This window comes from Phoxinus phoxinus (genome assembly GCF_949152265.1).
Source record: "Phoxinus phoxinus genome assembly, chromosome: 13".
Classification (NCBI taxonomy): domain Eukaryota; kingdom Metazoa; phylum Chordata; class Actinopteri; order Cypriniformes; family Leuciscidae; genus Phoxinus; species Phoxinus phoxinus.
The window spans coordinates 10,032,185-10,052,632 of NC_136888.1; the positions used below are offsets into that span (position 1 = coordinate 10,032,185).

A 20,448-nucleotide genomic window follows, 5' to 3' on the forward strand; every position below is an offset into this window, starting at 1 on the left:
ATGAGCCGGTCAATGAAGCTGATTGCATTTCACTCCTGTTGTCTGGCCTTTGTGCTGAATCCACAAGAGCACACGTTAGATCTATAGACAACAAACAGAGAATATTGACATGATGGGTTACTGGCCATTAGGCTTCACTCTGTCAAAATGTGCTACTAACTCAATTTTTTTGAGTAGGGGGGAATTCAGATTTACAGTGAATACTTTTGTTTCAATGTAAATTATTTTATGAGCTCTGAAACTCTTTATAAAATGAATTTTAAAATTCAGTAAGCTGCTTTTGCAAAAGCAAATGGAAATGAATTGGTTCAAGGGAACCGTAAAAATCAAATTGTCAGTAATAACTATAAAGATGCTTGTGGGTGAATCTCATAAAATAAAAGTAATAAAAATAAATAAAATCGTTTTCTACTGTACAAACATTACTGAGAGTGTTTAATGAAAATACATTCCGGTTTTGCCTCGATCCCTTCGGCTCAATTCTTAAATAAGATTTTTATTTCTTTCTTTCTCTTTCTTTCTTTCTTTTCTCAAAACAATAAGTTCAGATCTCAAACAATTAGTTTCTTGTTCACATCAGATTTGAATTTCGCATTGATTTACAGTCGCTTTGGTACATTTCTCAGATCACAACTGAAATTCTCTAAACTTGTTCAACCTCCACATCATCTAGTCACTTGTGCACATCATAAAAGCAATTTCTCATTCTTTTGAATAAAATTGCAATACATTAAGTACAGTTGTCTGCTGTTTCCTATACATTATCAACTGCTTATGTCGTGTTGCTCAAAATGTATTATACTGGTTCTCTGTTAGTCTTACCCCTCAAAACATATAGGCATTAGTTCATTGAATAGTTATTACAGTAACTAACATTAACAAAGATGAACTAATATAGTAGCAAATGTATTGCCCATTGTTAGTTCATGTTAGTAAATACATTACAGTTTTTCTCAGTCGCTTTGGTACATTTCTTGAATCATCCTCGACATTTGCAAAACAGTAAGTGCATTTCTTAAAACAATTCGTAAAATAGCAAAACACCATGGATTACCTGCAAAATCCAGTCTCTTGCTCAACATCCTTAGTTCATCTCTCAAAAGTAAATATCTTTGTCAATGAACATGTCAGTGCCATCCGAATGACATGTACTTGTGTCATTGTGTACGGATAAGACAGTCAAATTGCTTAGTCATGTTTTCAATATAACAGTGTACTCTGGAGGGATGTCCTGATGTAAACTATGGCTAAAGTTTTGGTGACAATTATTGTAAATTGTAGGTGGGAGATTGATTGCAAGAGACTGGACAAGATTCACATTTATGCGTTTACTGTTTGTACTGTAATTTGTTGACAGACCATGTCATTGCGATACAGAAAGGAAAAGACAGCACTGGATAGCACAAAGAAAAACAAAAACAGTAGAAATGTGAACATAGGACAATCTCCTTAGGGAAACATGTACAGTACATGCACAGTACATGCAGTGCTGTAGGAATTACAGTGCAGTCTTCCTACACCTCCTGACGTTCCTGTCTGTTGGGCCACAAATTCTCATCCACATCGCAACGGATATCTTCTCTTGCGGAAAGTGTCTCATCCAGCCTCTGCTGTGATATCATCATCACACGCTGCATCCATGGCAGCCAGAAGGGTCCTCTGTGTATGTGGCTGGCGATCATATACTTTCCATCTCCATGCTGAGAAAAAAAATCCTCAATGGGGTTGAGGAATGGGGAGTAGGGTGAGAGGAACTCCATCAGCATCCTGTTGTGGGCCGCAAACCATTGCCTGATGAAGTCAGAGCGATGGAAACTGACATTGTCCCAAACTATCACGTACTCTGGCAGGTCATCTCCAATCTGACCCCTCTCTTGTTCAGGGATGAGATCCCTGTAGAGCAGGGGTCACCAATCTCGGTCCTGGAGGGCCGCTGTCCAGCAGAGTTTACTGTAAACTCTGCAGGACAGCGGCCCTCCAGGACCGAGTTTGGTGACCCCTGCTGTAGAGCTAAAAAGGTGACAAGACGCTCTGTCCAAGACGCTATGGCCCAATAATGGGAATATGCGTTAGCACACCATTCTCAGAGATAGCAGCACCCAAGGTTATGTTCCCGCCCCGTTGGCCTGGCACATCAACTATAGCTCTGTGGCCGATGATATTTCAGTTTATGGCTCATGAGATGCACCTTCGTTAGAGAAAGCCAAGATTCACCTGGGAGCAATTGACCAATTCAGGACAGATTTAGAAAAAAAGTCTAATGGAAATTTATAGAAATATGCTTGACATATTATGACAACTTTGTTAAACCATTTTGCATGTAAAGACTTATGCTATGATGAACTAATGCCTAAATGTTGTGTGGGATGAGACTATTCAACAGAGACCCATTATAATACATCTTGATCAACATGACATAAGCAATTAATAATGTAGGAAACAGCAGATAATTGTACATAATCATTGGCATGGATGTACCAAAGCATTTGCAACTTGTTGAAAGAAATGAGAAACTGTTTTTTTGATGTGTGACACAATGATGTGAAGATTGAACTGGTAGTTTTGAGAATTTCAATTCTAATCTGAGAAATGTACCAAAGCGACTGAGAAAAACTGTAACTAATGTTAGCTAATGAACCTTGTTCTGAAGTGTTACTGAATTTGCCACCAGCACAACCATTTTTGAACATGGAGAAACGTCACAACCCTAAAAAGCAGCTGCTACTGTCCTGTAATACATTTGTATTTATACAGTACATTTATTTGTGCAAAAATGGGTGTTACATGTAAACTGAAAATTCAGTTGCTTGTCATGGAAGATCAATAGGAATATACCGGTATTTGCAAGATTGTGTTGTGTTAGGAGGATACATAATAGAGAGAGTAATACAATTTTCATCATGTAGATATAGATAGATAGATAGATAGATAGATAGATAGATAGATAGATAGATAGATAGATAGATAGATAGATAGATAGATAGATGGATAGATGGATGGATGGATGGATGGATGGATGGATGGATGGATGGATGGATGGATGGATGGATGGATGGATGGATGGATAGATAGATAGATAGATTTTGGTGATCAAATGTTGCTAAACAAACAGTGAGATAAATATTGAATATGCAATATGTTCATTTTTTAAACAAGCTTTTCTTTACAGTTGCATTTTTAGACTATCGTTAACCCTCATTAACATAGCTAATTATAATTACCTAGTCGAGCTGCTGCCTGTGACGTGTGTATTATTCTTCAGTAAACCCCCATCTACATGCATAGACCTACAGAACCCGGAGTCTGTACACACACAGGCTTCAGTCGTCTCTCTAGACTAAAGCATTGAGTGAAGGGGAAGACAAGTGGTTTTGCCATGGATACAAACACACAAACATCCATCTCCCTCATGGCTTTCAGCATGCTCCTGCATTAAGTAGCTATGGACACTGGCTCTTTGAGAATGAAAGCACAGCTAAAACAACCTTCTCACCTTGTCTTCCAGGCAAGGGCAAAGTAGGTGAGAATGTGTCAATAAAAGATGAAGGTGCATGCAAACGGTGAAGGAGGAGACAGCTCCTGAATGAACTCGGCTCATCATCATCCACAGTAAGCTAAGCGAATGGCAACGCATGTCATGAAGCCAGAGCGTGTGTTACCGTGTGGATGATGCGGCACGGTCTCGGGCCTTCAGGCTCGAGGAGCTCAGTGGTTGTCATGGCAACAGGCATCCAGATCCTTTGCTGCTTCCCATCACATGTTCATAAAACATTCTTCCGTAGAGCTAATATAATGTCAGAGGTGGATGAGGTGATGGGATTATAGGCTGCTGGCTGTCATTATATGTCTACATTAACTGTTATTCAATGAGAGCATCTCATTATGAAATCCTTCCAAACATGCAAGATTTCACATCATACTAACATGGCTATTATTTTATTTAATAAAAGAAGAGAAGAAACAGCACTGCATTGGAAAAAATAAGAAATCAAGAAAAAATTAAACGTAAGGAATGTAAAAAGTACAAATTACAAACAAGGAAGCAAGCTTCAATAAGTAAAAAAGAGTGTGCTTAAGAAATGGGTACTTGTTATTATTTATGAGTTTGTGTAAAAAAATCTTTACTTTTTATTTTTTTATACAATATTGTTCAGAGAGTAATTATGTTTTTTAGTGAACAATAACATATAAACCTAGTATAGGTGTTATTTATGTTATGTAAATAACATGGGCATAACAAAATGTGAAGATCTCGTTAAAGGATAATTCTGGAATTTCTGGAACATCAACTAACATCACTAATCACTCGGTGAGTTGCACAGTTTTGAAAACTAATGTTAAAGGTTGTTTTAATGACATTTTCGGACATGGCCATTGACTCCAATGTTAAATGGGTCCATGGCCAATTCTTTTATAGTCAAAAACTCGAGAGAGGAACCATTGTCAAAAAAAATTTGTCCACCACTCTTGTTCATCCAAAACAAACTACAATATAGACTCAAGATGTTAAATACCGGAATTATCCTTTAAGTAGCCTATCTAATGTTAACCACAAACTTTATTTTACTTAACATTTAAAAACACTGAATGATAATAATGATAATTCTCTTTCAGGTTTACCGGCTGTAATGTCGTTGACAGGGGAAGGCCGTCTCAGCTTATGAATATAAATTAGATAAATCTGACGTTGTTCGCTGGTGGGGCGGAGAGTCACGTTAAATAATTAATTATTCATGAGTCGTACGGCCCCTTACACAAAGACCACGCCCATTCCCACTGTTCTGAGCGCCCTTTCAATAAAGCTTCCGCAGTTTGAATCATCATGGCAGCCTTGATGGCGCTTGGACTTCAGTTTTGTATGAAAAACAAGCTTCTGTCGAAGTCAACTTTGCCTAGTATTATCAGCTGTATTAGAAGAGGTAAGGGTTTTCGTGACAAGTGAATGACAGTATGTTTTTATGATAAATGTCGGTATGTTGACTTTTGACACTGATAACCTGACAAGACGAGAACACCCAGTTTTTTACTTTAGATAAATAAGAGGTATGTATGTATGTATGTATGTATGTATGTATGTATGTATGTATGTATGTATGTATGTATGTATGTATGTATGTATGTATGTATGTATGTATGTATGTATGTATGTATGTATGTATGTATGTATGTATGTATGTAACTGTATGTATGTATGTATGTATGTATGTATGTATGTATGTATGTATGTATGTATGTATGTATGTATGTATGTATGTATGTATGTATGTAACGTTATGTATGTATGTATGTAACGTTATGTATGTATGTATGTAACGTTATGTATGTATGTATGTATGTATGTAACGTTATGTATGTATGTATGTATGTATATATATTAGTGTGTGTGTGTGTGTGCTATAGTTGTCAAGTACTGTTTACCCTAGTTTTTAGGCTTTTTACGTTTCTCAAGGTATGTTTATTACATTTAAATCACGTGTTACAACTTGCTCCAACCAGACATTTTTATTATACTCTTATCTTGAGGATAAGGTCTTCTTGCACTACATAATGTAGTTGAACTTGACTCTTGTCTTTAATATGTATCTGTGTGTGTGGTTTTTTTGTGTGTGTTTAAGCATTTTTTTTACTGAAATTATGATAATATAATGTTAGTTTGTAGGACAGAATTCACTCAAATTACAGTTTTAAACGAAAAAAATAAAAACCTGTAACGAAAAATTGAACTCTAGGTTCAAAACCTTATAACCTTTTTGACAACTAGCCCCTGTCTCTCCTAAAACTGATGTTAAATAAGAAGAAAGTTAACTGTGTTCCTTCAATATTTACATATAACCAAGATAAATAAACATGTTGCAGTCATGCAAATCAACACATGCACTCTTGTTTAACTCAATCTCATGAAACCCTTTTCTATCCTGAAGGGTGTGGTGGCAAACAATTATTACATCACTGATTAAGAGACAACAACATGTACCAATTGTCTTTAAAAAGGTTATTTATTTTCTTGCAAGAAAAGGCCAGCAGTCATAAGAGTGTGACAGTGAAGGGAGGGCATCCTTCCTCCTTTATAGTTGACTGACTCAAGATGAACCAGATAATTTTTTACGCAGGTGCTGAGGGTTTCATTTTATTAAAGTTTTCATTTGATTAAATTGAACAAGCACAACATTCAGCATTCAATCAAATATTCTTAAAGATTTATTATTATTAATATTGTTATTTTAACATAATATGATCATTGATTGTGCCTGATGAAGACCTGAGGGTTGAAACGTTGCACTTTTAGTAAATTAATTTGGAGCAGCTATTTTCAGTGTGTGGACTTCACGCTTCTTATTTCAACATAATATCTCATTATTTCGACATAACGTGTGCGTATTTTACAAGATGTGCATTTGTAAATCTGGTTACACGTGTGCATTTATTGTTCTTAAAGGAACACTCCGACTTTTTGGGACTTTAGCCTATTCAACGTATCCCCCAGAGTTAGATAAGTCCATACTTACCTTTTTCATCTCCGTGCGTGCTAAAAGTCTGTTTGACGCACCCACCGCTAGCCTAGCTTAGCACAAAGACTGGATGTAAATGGTTGCAGCTAGCATACTAATCCAAATAAGTGACAAAATAACGCAAACATTTTCCTATTTCCATGTTGTGATTTATATAGTCACAGAGTGTGCAAAAAACAAAGTCACATGAAACACAGACATATTTTAACCGTATAAATACTGGGAACTATATTCCCTGAATATAGGGCGGAGTGATAACCGCAGCGCACCTGAGACGCGCTCTGAACGAATTCTCTGCTCCTCACCACGGCGCGTCTCAGGTGCTGCGGTTATCACTCCGCCCAAGTAGCAGTGCTTCGCCTTCAGAGAATATAGTTCCCAGTATTTATACGGTTAAAATATGTCTGTGTCTCATTTGACTTTGTTTTTTGTACACTCTGTGACTATACAAATCACAATATGTAAATAGGAAAATGTTTGCGTTATTTTGTCACTTATTTGGATTAGTATGCTAGCTGCAACCATTTACATCCAGTCTTTGTGCTAAGCTAGGCTAGCGGTGGGTGCGTCAAACAGACTCATAGCACGCACGGAGATGAAAAAGGTATGTATGGATTTATCTAACTCTGGGGGATAAGTTGAATAGGATAAAGTCCCAAAAAGTCGGAGTGTTCCTTTAATAAACTAGTGTTTTCTGTGTAAGTGTCGGCTGCAAAGATGAAGTTGACGATCGCCATCTCCGTAGTGAACGCGCCTATAGAGAGAAACGCACATAATGGATTACATAATCAGAGAGTAGCCTGTTTTAGTTTTGAATTGTTTTGTTTTGACATTTAAAGCTTTCTATAGATGTATTTATCATGTCTGTGAGGCATACACTGAGTTTCGTTTCATTTATGATGAGATGCGCTCCAGCTCAAGTGACCGTGCCGGCGCCTCTATGTCATGATTATATTGTCTGATATATTTGCTTCTTATTTATTAAATCCAGGCAATTGATTGATGAAAAATGGTTTAAAATTAAGATACAATTTATACAAAACGAAATTCACTTTAAGAAAGGCTTTCTACAAAACAAAGCTTAATGAAGTGGTCAAAATCATGTCTGAACCACTCCATGTCTCCCGATATATTGCGCATCCTATCTTACTCATGCTGTTCACTTTTCATAATCAACATAACATTATAATATTTTGATAATATGAAACTAAATGCGCTCATTTAATGGCTACAACACGTATAGTAGGCCTACAGACTCTCTATTTGTACAAATTGCAGCATATTCATTTAATTCTGAATTTTGCACACATAAGTTGAAAGGCATTTGTTTGTGAACATAATGAATATTTATGAATCATTATGATACTAAAATCATAATGAAGTAGGCTATACTATGTACAAAAAAATCAGATGATTCCAGAATATGAACGCGACGTTTTTTTAATTACACGTTAAGCATTTTCCTCCGAAAACCATTAAGGCTTAATGCAGATTAGAATGTCCCCTTATAATGTCCAATAACGAGATATTATGTAGAAATAACAGATATTATGTAAAAATAACGACTTATTGTGTCGAAATAACGAGACATTAAGTCAAAATAACGATTAGCCTATATTTTGTCGAAATAACAGATATTATGTCGAAATAACGACTTATGTCGAAACAGCGAGATATAATGTTGAAATAACTACTTAATATATCGAAATAACAAGATAAGTTTTCTTTTTTTCTTCTTCACCATGCGCTTTAGGGCTTTAAGAATACAGCCTGAATATGATTGCTTCCAGAAATTTGCTTTGGCCTGAAGCACCTGCTATCCCCTCCCTAGCGCTGCCCATGGTTGACTCCCTCTATGTCATCAGAGTGACTTAGGGTGTATTCACACCAGGAAAGTCCGATAGTTCACTTGCTTTGGTCCGGACCAAATAATTTTGTTATTATGTTTGGTACGGTTTGCTTTCACACTGCTCTTTTTGCAAGTGAACCAAAATTTGTAAACAAAACCACACGTGTGCTAAGCGTCCATTCATTGGACAAGGACAAGGAAGGAGCTCAGCTATTGTATATACTGCTAACAAGTGCTGTCAACGTTAACGCTGGTGATTAAGTTTGACCAGTTTAACGTAATTTAACGCAGCACCGACGCGCGATTAGACTAAAGAGAACGCTCTGTATGTGAATGTCCTGATGCGCACACACTCGTTCATTCATTCCATTCCAATGATGCACACACGTAGGGTTGCCACCTTCAGTGTGGCAAAATAAGGGACCCCCACAAATGCTCATTTTTATTGTTATAATTGTGATTTCATAATATGTAGATATGAATCCAACTAAAAGCTATTGAAAATATGTATTTTAGTCAAATAGCAAATGGTGTAGCTCTGCAGCCATCTACTAAAGTGATAATTTCTTTACTTTTAAAACAGCATTTTCCAAAAGATGGACAAAAATCTTACACTAAACCATGTCAAATTATCCATATCAATGAACGTTAGAAATGTGGGTCTTTTATAAAGTGAATTTAACTTCTTTTTTTTTTTACTGTTTTTGTTTAAAAAATATTTATTTATATAGCCTAAAGTAAAAAAAATATAATAAATCCTCCTAAAACTATAAATCCTAAAAAAAAAAACTTTTATGTTTCAAAATGACATTTTGTTGAAACAACACAAGTGTGACTTTTTCCCCCCACACTAACATAAAAAACAGATATTATTCAAATTTATTTAATTGTTTTTGTAGATGTAGAAAGTGTTGTCAACCGTGCAAAGTCTCACATCATTTGGACAAATATAATGTTTTATTTATTTCAGCAAACGTCATTTGGGGTCGAAAAGACCCGAACAGCGCACGAGGGGTTAAAAAACGTGCAGGTTTACAGCGCATGTTCACGAGACTCAGTCGCTATAGAAACAAAGACGCTAAAATGCAATCACGCAATGAGCTTCTCTACTAAGAAATTGATTTCTTTATATTTGCTATTAGTATTATCCATACTGCAAAATCCTTATGTTTTTATTCAACTATATGTGGGCCTAATGTAAAATACGGGACAAATCGCGTCCCTTATTGATTTGATACGGGACGCATCATCTTACTTGTAAATACGGGACGATTCCGTATTTTAAGGGACGGGTGGCAACCCTACCGACGTGCAGAAAGACGCGCAACAGTATCGTGTGGCCAGACAGCGCGCCGGAATGGAATTATCTTTCGCACTTGAACGAACAATAACACAAACCATTATGCCAAAATGCAGTAAATCAACAACAGATCACTTTCCCATAACGCAACTCCGACTACGGAAGCCTGTTAACTCAAAGGCGCAGAGCTTTCTTGCAATTGGGTCGGTTCATGTTCACATCGTAAACGAACCGTACCAGAGTTCGTTTGGAACCGTACCGAGACCACCTCTTCAGCTGGGTCTCAGTTTGATTGTTTGGTCCGCACCCGAGTTCGATTGCTGTATTCACACCTGCCCAAAAGGTCCGCACCAAGGGGGAAACGAATTAGAGTTCGATTCAATCGAACCAAACAAGGCAGGTGTGAATACACCCTAAATGAACAACATGTCCCATAATTAACACGGTTAACTCCCTCTATGTCATCAGAGTGACTAAATGAACAACATGTCCCATAATTAACACATGGTTGCATCCTACCTTTGTCTCAGTCATACATTAGTCACACATTTCTCATTGTCCAATCATGTTTTCTAAGATTCTATGCTTTGAAGGTTATGCAAACACATTGAACATATTACATTTCTTCCACAAGGGCTTGCCACAAGTGTGCTGTCTCAGACTGTTGAAGAGCCCAGCGCCACGACCTCTCCCAGCAGCAGTTTTGGCGGACCCCTGCAGCATTACAACAGTCTTATTCGAGATGGACAGTTACGAGAAGATCTGCAGCAAAAGGCTGTTATGGAAAAACTGGAACAGATGCAAAAGAATCTTCGAGGGTACAGCAATGACCGCTCATCGTTTTTTTCAAAGGTAAACTGGCCTAAATCCGCCAAAACATACCCTGTAGATACTGTGAAAGTGTTTTTAAACGAATTCTAACTTCTACTGTATATGTTTTTGATTCTTTTGCGACAGTTCTTCTCCCAGAGAAAGCCACCAAAAGGTTATTACATATATGGAGACGTTGGTAAGTTTTGCAACGTTATGTCGTGGCTGTCACATAGTGTCAGATCAACTTAATTGTACTGGAAATGAATTGCTCAGTTCTGATATCTATGTGAATTTCCTCATTTACAGGCACAGGAAAAACTATGGTTATGGACATGTTTTATAATCATGTAGAGACAGAGAAGAAAAAAAGGGTCCATTTTCATGGATTCATGTTGGATGTACATCGACGTAAGTTTGTTATGACTGTTCTTTTTAAGTTTAGTTTTTAATAAGATTCTTTAGACTTTTAATATACCTGTACTCTATTAATGTTTGTGCACTCATAATTCTGGTTATTTTATATTCATTTATTTATTATTGTTTTTACTATAGCTTTATTTAATAAATGTTATGACTACCCCATAACATGCCAGCACAAAATATTATCTTTTTTTTATTTTTTTAAACAGAAGCCAGAAATTGATACAACAAGGTCCATCATTTAATATATATAAAATGTTTGAGGGACTGAAATATTCCTGGAGCCCAAAAATAACCCATGTATGATTAAACTGATGCCAAAATAGTAAAGTTCCCATTATTTGCTCTCACTCAGATAGAGTCATGTTTATGTAGGAATCCATCGGCTCAAGCAAAGTTTACCCAAAAGAAAAGTGGGTAAAATGGCAAAGGCGTACGATCCTATTGCTCCGGTTGCAGAAGAAATCAGCGAGGAAGCCTGCCTTCTGTGTTTTGATGAGTTTCAGGTGAATGTTTCACTTTGTAATTGTATCGTTGCAATCTAATCAAGCTTTGTGATCGCTTCAGTGTGCTGAGATCTTCCTGAGTTATCTTTTAAATCCAGGCAGTGACAATCAAACCGGCACAGAGAATAATCAGTATTGATATTTAAAGGTTTCTTTTGCTTTCTCTGTTCATTAGGTCACTGACATCGCAGATGCCATGATCCTTAAGCAGCTCTTTGAGAACCTCTTCCTTAAAGGGGTTGTTGTTGTTGCCACGTCCAACCGGCCTCCTGACGGTATGAAGCAAATAATCAAGAGTCAAAAACTATTGATATGTTGTCACTGGAGTGTATGTAGGTGTTATACACTTTCATTCGGGTGTATGAGTGACATTGTTGCTTGAACTAATCAAGACTCTTTGGAAAGCCTATTATCATTTCTTCAGTGTTGCATTTCCATTTACCTATTTTTATGTGAATTTTGGAATATTGCATAAAAAAACCAGTTGGAAATGCCAAGATGCACATAAATTTGAAAGATGTGTATAAAACCGTATGCGCTCAATTGAGGCAGATATATATATATTTTTATCCGATGACAATACATGCGTATAAACTACGATTAAAACACATTTACCAAATAAATCCCTTGATGTGCAAAAAAACAAAAACACACTGATGTGTTTAGGACTACAGGACTAACCAGCGGATCAATTTCCTTACACGGCATTTCAAATGTTGGTTTGGTCACTCTGAAATGCCTGAGCCAAAGTCTGTCATCAAAATGATTTGGTATAATTATCTCTCAGAACTGTCTAACACGATTGCGTTCCCAAACATCAGGCATCTGAACGCAAGATAACATGACATTGCCTTTCGTCTGTGTGCTCTGAGGCACAAGTCATTTATGATTGTACTGTAGAAAAAAAAAAACACAGTGGCTTCCGAGATTGAAGTGAAGGGACGTGAGGGCCAAGTTTGCATTTAACCCATCACACATTAGGAGTAGTGAACACACACACACACTCACACACACACACACACACTGCAAGCCGTGGACACACACACCCAGAGCAGTGGACTGACATTTTTGCTGAAGCGCCCGGAGAGCGATTGGGGGTTAGGTGTCTTGCTCAAGAGCGCCACAGTCGTTTCCTGCCAGTATTGAGAATCAAACCCACGACCTTCAGGTTACAAGTCCGACTATCATTAGGCCACAACTTCCATTTTTAATAAAGACATTTTGCATGAATTTCCCTAGAAGTGACTATTTTCTTCAAGAGAACACATCAACTGTGCTTTATTCGCAAATATTATTAAAGTTAAATTTGCAACTTTAGATGGAAGCATAGCTAGTGACTGTCCCAGCATCACAGAAGTGCAGTTTCTTTCAAGAACTCTTACCTTCCAAATTCCAGTTTGTACTGAGAACAATATCTTGTTTTACAGATCTGTACAAAAACGGATTGCAGAGGGTGAACTTTGTGCCATTCATAGCTGTGCTAAAGGTAAGCACTTCAGCATTGTTTATTATCCAATACATTTAGCGCAGTGTTCATTGCTGTACTTGATGCCTTTTGTTGAACTTGTAATATGATCAGAAAAATTATAATGCCTGTTGATTTTGTTCTTTTGTGTTGGAAGTACTGCATGTAATTCACTGATCAAATGTCTTTTAAACAGGAGTATTGCCAAACACTACGTTTGGATTCTGGAATAGATTATCGGAGAAGAAATTGCCCTGCAGCCGGGAAACTCGTCTACCTGTGAGTAAATGCATTATGTTGTACAAAATGAGATGTTACCGCATTAGTTTAGTGCATCTTTAAATTGATTCCTGTAGTATTTAAAGCTGTGCAATTTCTGCGCCACTAGCATTACCAAACAGCGTTTCAAAAATAATAATGGTCTTCAAACAATCCAATCTTGTAACATTATGAGACAGTGTTGCTTGGGCCAGTCAGGAAGCGCCACTTTTCGAATATCCTCGTATGAATTGCATCCTCCTTATTCTTATTCCTTCTTAATATAAAGAGACTAATATAAGTATTTAACATCCAAAACATGACATGCTTCTGCCTGAACAGGGAGTATTAGCCCTTTGACCAAGTATCTGTGAATAAAAAGTTGTTTTATGAAGTGATGAATTATTTATGAAAACATTTTTTTATTTAGTTCCAGTGAACCCAATGTTCATGCAACACTCGACACGCTGTTTGATGAGATGGCTTTTAAACAGAATGACAGTAAGTTGGTTGCTGATGTGTTCTCTGAATAGCACAAAACGGTCTTGTTTAAGCAGCTGATGGTGGATCAGTAAAAACACCCTAAAAGAATTTCTAATAACACACCATTAGATGTCATAGTTCTACAGATGTGAATGCGGGTTGCCATTATATGCTACAAAGTAATAGCATCCAAAATTTTGTGAATTAAGAATTTTTTTTACCTGCCATGAAACTTTTTGTTTTGCATATTTGATTCAGGTTCATTTTGTTTATCACAGTTACCCGACCCAGATCTCTGAAGGTGCATGGCAGGATACTGACGCTTGACAAAGCATGTGGGAGCATAGCAGACTGCACCTTTGAGGAGTTGTGTGACCGGGTAAGCTTGAGTTTTTCATGCCAACTCACATTCAGTCAGTAAAATGAACTAGAATCAGTGAGCCTTGTGTTGTTTTTAACTCTTAGCCTATAGGAGCCAGTGACTACCTGCAGATGTCTGCTGTGTTTGACACCGTATTCATCCGAAACATTCCTCTGCTTACTTTGAACAAGAAGACGCAGGCCAGACGGTTCATAACTCTCATTGACACACTATATGAGCACAAGGTAAGTCGTGAAACACTTGTGGTTTTCGATGGAAGGTCTGGCACAGGAACCTCTGACAGTTTGGTGGGATATCTCCACAGGTTCGTGTGGTGCTTCTGGCAGAAGCTCCGTTAGATGAGCTGTTTGTTTGTGAACATCACGAGGATCATGATCATCACGACACTCATGTTTTATTGGATGATCTGGGCATTTCAAGGGTAATTTACAAATAATTTTCTATTTAAATTCTTTGAGAATGAAAAAAGAAATGATTAAATTTTTTGCAAGCTGAATGTTTCCATTAGAATTGTATTATTATTATATTTTTATATAATTTTATTATTATTATATATATATTAAGGGTGTCACGATTTCGATTTTAAATCGAAATCGATCGAAATTAAGTCACAATCTCGATCATCGAATTAAAAAATGGAATCGTCGATGCTGCCACGCCCCCATGTCACGTTCGGTCGGCTTGTCAAGCAGAAAAAAACGCGTGTTGAAATGCTGCGAGTCACGCACACACCGGACGAGAAGCGCCGCGTCTTTGACAACTCGAGGTATCGCACACACCGGACGAGAAGCGGCGCGTCTTTGACAACTCGAGGTATCGCACACACCGGTCGAGAAGCGCCGCGGCGCGTCTATGACAACTCGAGGTATCGTACACCAGACGCGCACTTTCATGTGGCCTGCAATATTATGTTTAAGGACATTATGGAATTAAGATCATGTCTATGTTATGAGGCTACTGTACAACGTTGCTTAGTCTGCACTTTATCTCAGAGAGCGTCCGTTAACTGAATGTATCCTGAAAATCCGATAACATCAGCCATTTTCATTCAACCAGCTGATTTCTGTAAATGAATGTAAAACATGTATATTGCAGCAAAGTCATAACGACGATTTGAGACAAATAAATGTATATAAAATGTATTCATTTATAATAAATGTAATATAAAACTATGTGAATGGCGCTCTCTGGTGCGGCAGCCGCAGGATTCATTTTGAACAAGGTCCTGAGCCGTTGCTGGCGCCGCGGACAGACGGCGAATGGCGCCGCCGGTGTGTGTGTGTTTGTGTACACTCAGAGAATAAAGTGTTAGAATTTTAAAGACGTGGCTCTGCGCGACGCATAGATTTATCTGTTAAACTGTTTGTTTGTTTGTTTGTTTTGTTGTGAACTTGAATGTCATCTTCTGTGAAGAAGACTGCAGTTACAAAAGAGAAACTAGATCGCAGGTTATTTTGCTTAAGTTTCCAATTGACTGAAGATATAAGTATTGTTACATTATGTTCTTAATGTTTTAAATTTGACAATGTAGTGTGGTACATTGCGAACAAAGGTCAGATATTATGCATAAAAGTTTGGTCTAAAAATGGCATAGCAGCCTGTGCTTTAAAAAAAAAAAGTAAAAACCGAGAATCGAATCGAACTGTGACCTTAGAATCGAAAATGTAATCGAATCGAGGATTTGGAGAATCGTGACACCCCTAATATATATACACACACACACACACAGTGCTTAGCATTAGTGAACACACCCATGCTAAAGTTGACTAAAAAGAGGAATAAAAAAACAACTTTGGGAAATTGATCTTAAAGGATAATTCCGGTATTTAACACCTTGAGTCTATATTGTAGTTTGTTTTGGATGAACAAGAGTGGTGGACAACATTTTTTTGACAATGGTTCCTCTCTCGAGTTTTTGACTATAATAGAATTGGCCATGAACCCATTTAACATTGGAGTCTTGGTCATGTCCGAAAATGTCATTAAAACAGCCAATAATGTTTGTTTACAAAACTGTTAAACTCTCCGAGTGGTTAGTGGTGTTCATTGATGATTATAAACAATATATCGTCGCAATATATGATTCCAATCCGTTTATTTTGCTATAGTGGAACTATTTTTTCAGACACTTCACAACTGTGTAACTTCTGCTCTATTTGAATCTGAAGCGTTAGCACACTCCCGACCACTTGATGGCGATAACTGATGTTTATGTCTCGCGGGACACTCACGGTCACAGTCGAGTTCAACTTCATATTACAAATAACAATTAATGAAGGTTTTGTTTGTTTATTTCGCTTACTCTCCCGGAGCAAAGTTGCTCTGCTCGCTAGCCTTATGAGAAACGGAAGCGAGCAAAAATACTACATCGACCAAATGTAAACAGCCCCTTTTCCCTTACCGGTAGCGCATTTATATTAAAGAGCAACTCAGTCCTTCAACAGAATTCAATGGGATTTTACAAAATGACGAATAAAACACGACAGAAACTGTATTTCGCAACACTTTTTGTTTCTGGAACATCAACTAACGTCACTAATCACTCGGTGAGTTGCACAGTTTTGAAAACTGTTAAAGGCTGTTTTAATTACATTTTCGGACATGACCATTGACTCGTTAAATCGGTTCATGGCCAATTCTTTTATAGTCAAAAACTCGAGAGAGGAACCATTGTCAAAAAAATGCTGTCCACCACTCTTGTTCATCCAAAACAAACTACAATATAGACTCAAGGTGTTAAATACCGGAATTATCCTTTAATGCCTTAATTAAAAAAATTAGGAAAACTCCTCCAACCTTTAAGGACACCAATTTTTTTGTGAATGAATAATGTATCTTAAATAAATAAATGTTCTTCCTTATAATACCGGGGGCATAAGTCAGGACACCCCTATGTTGAATTCCCATAGAGGCAGGCAGATTTTTATTTTTGAAGGCCAGTTATTTCATGGATCCAGGATACTATGCAATCCTGATAAAGTTCCCTTGGCCTTTGGAATTAAAATAGCCGCACATCATCACACACCCTTCACCATACCTAGAGATTGTCATGGGGTACTTTCCATAAGATAGTCTCTCAATGCAAATCAAACCAGATATTAGGCGTCAATCTTTAGGTATGGTGAACTTTATTTCATTTATTAAGGTTGGAGTTTTCCTCATTTTTTTAAAATAAAGCATTGAGATCAATTTCCAAAAGATTATTTTTTTATTCCTCTTTTTAGTCAACTTTAGCATGGGTGTGTTCACTTATGCTAAGCACTGTAAATATACACACACTTAAACAATGAAAATTATTAAATTCCCCCCCGGAGACTAATAATTTACAAATGTTGGCTTTTCTAAAGATACAGAGTTTTAAAAACAAAATTGTATGTATAAGTTTAGTGGCAAATTAAGTGATCATGTCAATATATAATGTAATGCTTTTGAGTTATAAAGTTATATAAAATGTTTAATCAGAGCAACTGAGAAAAGCCCTCAATTTACTATCAAAGACTTGCAAGATGACCTCATGAAAGGAGTAAGAAACAAGCATAAGAAGAGCACTAGACGAGCACTGCCTTCATGTTGGGACGTCTTGCAAATGCCACTCTTGACCAAGAAGAAACATAAAAGGACTTGAATATGCGAAAATTAATTTGGATAGCTTGATTATTAATGGACTTTCCTGTGGGACAGCCATCCGTTTACATCCAAATCTACTTAAGCTTGGTACAGGGATCAGTCGTAAGATGTTCTTGAGTGGCCTGTACGGTCTTCAGATTTAAATCTCATTGAAAATATTTTGTGGAATTTGAAGAAAGCATTGGTAACGTGAAAACCAAAGATTATCAGTGATCTGGAAGCTTTTTCAAGCGAGGAATCGGCCAAGATTGCAGTAGAGACGTGACAGAAGCTTCTAAGCACTTACTGGCAGCGTTTACTGGCGGTTATAAAGAATAAAAGATTCTCCACAAAGTTTGAATTTTGAAGGTTGAATAATTTTGAGCACAAATAATTTGTTTCCCTTTTCTCAACAACTTTACGTTCTCAAGAGTCACTCATGTGTATTAATAACATTTCTATAATAGTTTACTGATGCCTTTGTTGAATTGTTTTCATTAAAAAAAATTCTTGGCAGCTAAATGTCTTGCGGGTCAAGGGGATTGAATCATTTTGAATGCAACTGTATATCATTTATTTTGCTGCGCAAGAAACATTTCTTATTATTATTTATCAATGTTGAAAACAGTTGTGTGGCTAAATATTTGTATGGACACCGTAATACATTCTTTTCAGGATTCTTCGATTAACAAAGTTCAAAAGCAACAGCGTTTATTATATAGAAATCTTTTGTAATGTTAATAATGTCATTACTGTCACCTTACTGACCAAAAGTATTACGGTAGTTTATTTAAAAGAAAACTCTTACTGACCCTAGTAAAACAAGTTTTGACCAAATTCGATCCCGTGAACTGTAAATGAAAAAAATTAAAAGATATATTTTGATATATTTAACCAATATTATAAGATATACCCCCCCCCCTCCCAAAACCACCATTTGTTTCATTAATGTAATCAAAAATATCTCACCTCTAATACAACAGTATTTTAATGGTAAAATATCTAAACATCATTACTGCATGTAATTTTGTGCTAATGACACTGTTAACACTGTTGATAATGTTAACTAAATTGTCATTAAAATGTCACTGCATGAACCTACAAATGGTAGTCTAGACTTTAGAAAAAACATATTTGAACCTTGCTGTGTGGTTGATCTCTTCACTTCACATTGATTTGATTATCTCTTTTAATGTGTCAGGATTCAGGCAGCTCTCTGGCGATCTTCACGGGAGAGGAGGAGGTGTTCGCCTTCCAGAGGACGGTCTCTCGACTCACTGAGATGCAAACCGAGGAGTACTGGGTTGCAGGAGAGCGGGGCTCTTAAGTAGCTTTAATCATTACTAACTCCATATACAGCTGCCATCTCAACTATCATAAGACTCCGCCTCCCGTGAGGTCTTGGGGTCAACTCCATTTTGATTTGGTGAGGTTTGTATTTTAATCAGAACTGTATGGTATAATGCTGCACTTTATAAACGCACAAGCAAAAATGAACGTGACACTTGAAAGACGGGCAGGTTTGTTGGAGGAATCTGGATGCAAATCTGCCAAAGATATGTTTAAAATCAGCCTGCCTTTCTGGTTTGTAAAATGTTTTATTGACAACCTATATTGTCAGATTATTGATATGCAACCTATTTAAGATTAATGCTTGCATTAAAATTATTTTAACTTTTATTGATGTCTGATTGTTTAGAAGCTTTCTATAGTGCTTCAGTTTCAGGTATGTGTATGAATGTGGTTAATTCATTATTGTTTGTGTCCACAATATGAGAATATTAGTCATGTATATTTAGGTCTAAGGAAGGAGACATGGTAACTTAGACCTTTGCTCTGCAGACCTGAGAGATTCATTTATTCATTGGTGGTACTTGCTAGTCAAGTCAAGCTCATACTTATAATTTGGGGTTTGTTCAAATCCTTAATTCTAAGTACCGGTATTACGTTTTGGTGTTTATCTTTCCTGTGGCACACATTGTGCATGAATGATACCTCAGATTGTGTGGCTTGTTGATGAGAAGTGTGCTATTACTATCTTTTATGATCACTCATGTCTGCTACAGATTTCGGCAATTCGATTAGATCATTACAAATCACACAACATGGATCTAATAAACTTGGGTACGACATAGACTGTAAGAAGATGTCACCTATTGAATTGTAGGCTACGACAAGTTAGTATAGAGTAGACTAATAAAATCATCAGCATGCACTAGTGGTAAACAAATAGAGCAAGATGAATCACACTTTGGCAATTGTGGTTTTTATGTGTGCTGAAAAAGAGAATATGGCTTGGGAAAAGAGGCTGACTTGGCATGCCAATTTTGCAAATGGAGCTTGAGGTAAGTAGTAGTTTTAAGCTTTAGTTCCATGCCGTGTTGATCTATTGGCCATTTCATGTTGCATTTTAATTGGCCAGTCAGTAGATGTAGGTCGTTGCAGGAGCCATGACCACAGAAGTCTCCACGATTGGTCATCTTTCATCTGGGACGGCCCAAAATCATACGATGTGTACCATTAGAGAAGCAGCTGCATAGCAATGTCTTGGAAACAATTCTCCTTTCTGTAATGCACCAACTCATTGTTGTTCAATGTTATTCTTTTAAAGATATAGCAAACTGTAATTTTCCCCTAATTTGCAAAGAATAATAATAAAAAATACCCCTACTGAAATTAGTAGTACTTACAGTAGTCCACATTTAAATGTTTTAAATCATGTAAATTTCTGTGAGATAGACTAGAGCAAAGACAGTTCTAATATGATCTAAGATTTACCTTTCATTTCATCTGCAGCAATATGCTTATTTTAACTCAACACACACACATAAATGTGTTTGTGTGTTTAATTCAAATA

The 20,448-nt window shown here is 36.9% G+C and overlaps 1 protein-coding gene across 1 annotated transcript; it reads left to right on the forward strand.

The window, feature by feature from the left end:
- Window positions 1–4,783: 4,783 nt before the first annotated feature.
- afg1la (AFG1 like ATPase a) lies at window positions 4,784–20,278 on the forward strand. The gene is made up of 13 exons (XM_079633665.1): window positions 4,784–4,919; window positions 10,293–10,510; window positions 10,616–10,667; window positions 10,778–10,879; window positions 11,267–11,397; window positions 11,573–11,672; window positions 12,825–12,883; window positions 13,059–13,141; window positions 13,551–13,621; window positions 13,882–13,982; window positions 14,069–14,209; window positions 14,290–14,406; window positions 18,793–20,278. The coding sequence occupies exons 1-13, from the start codon at window positions 4,823–4,825 to the stop codon at window positions 18,916–18,918; spliced, it is 1,398 nt and encodes a 465-aa protein (XP_079489791.1). The 5' UTR covers window positions 4,784–4,822; the 3' UTR covers window positions 18,919–20,278.
- Window positions 20,279–20,448: the final 170 nt, after the last annotated feature.

Excerpts from the sequence above, each read along its gene's own strand:
- afg1la (XM_079633665.1), top strand. The coding sequence starts at position 4,823 with ATGGCAGCCTTGATGGCGCTTGGACTTCAGTTTTGTATGAAAAACAAG. Across the intron at positions 11,398-11,572 it reads TGTGTTTTGATGAGTTTCAG|GTCACTGACATCGCAGATGC; the intron begins GTGAATGTTTCA and ends TCTGTTCATTAG. Across the intron at positions 14,407-18,792 it reads ATGATCTGGGCATTTCAAGG|GATTCAGGCAGCTCTCTGGC; the intron begins GTAATTTACAAA and ends TTAATGTGTCAG.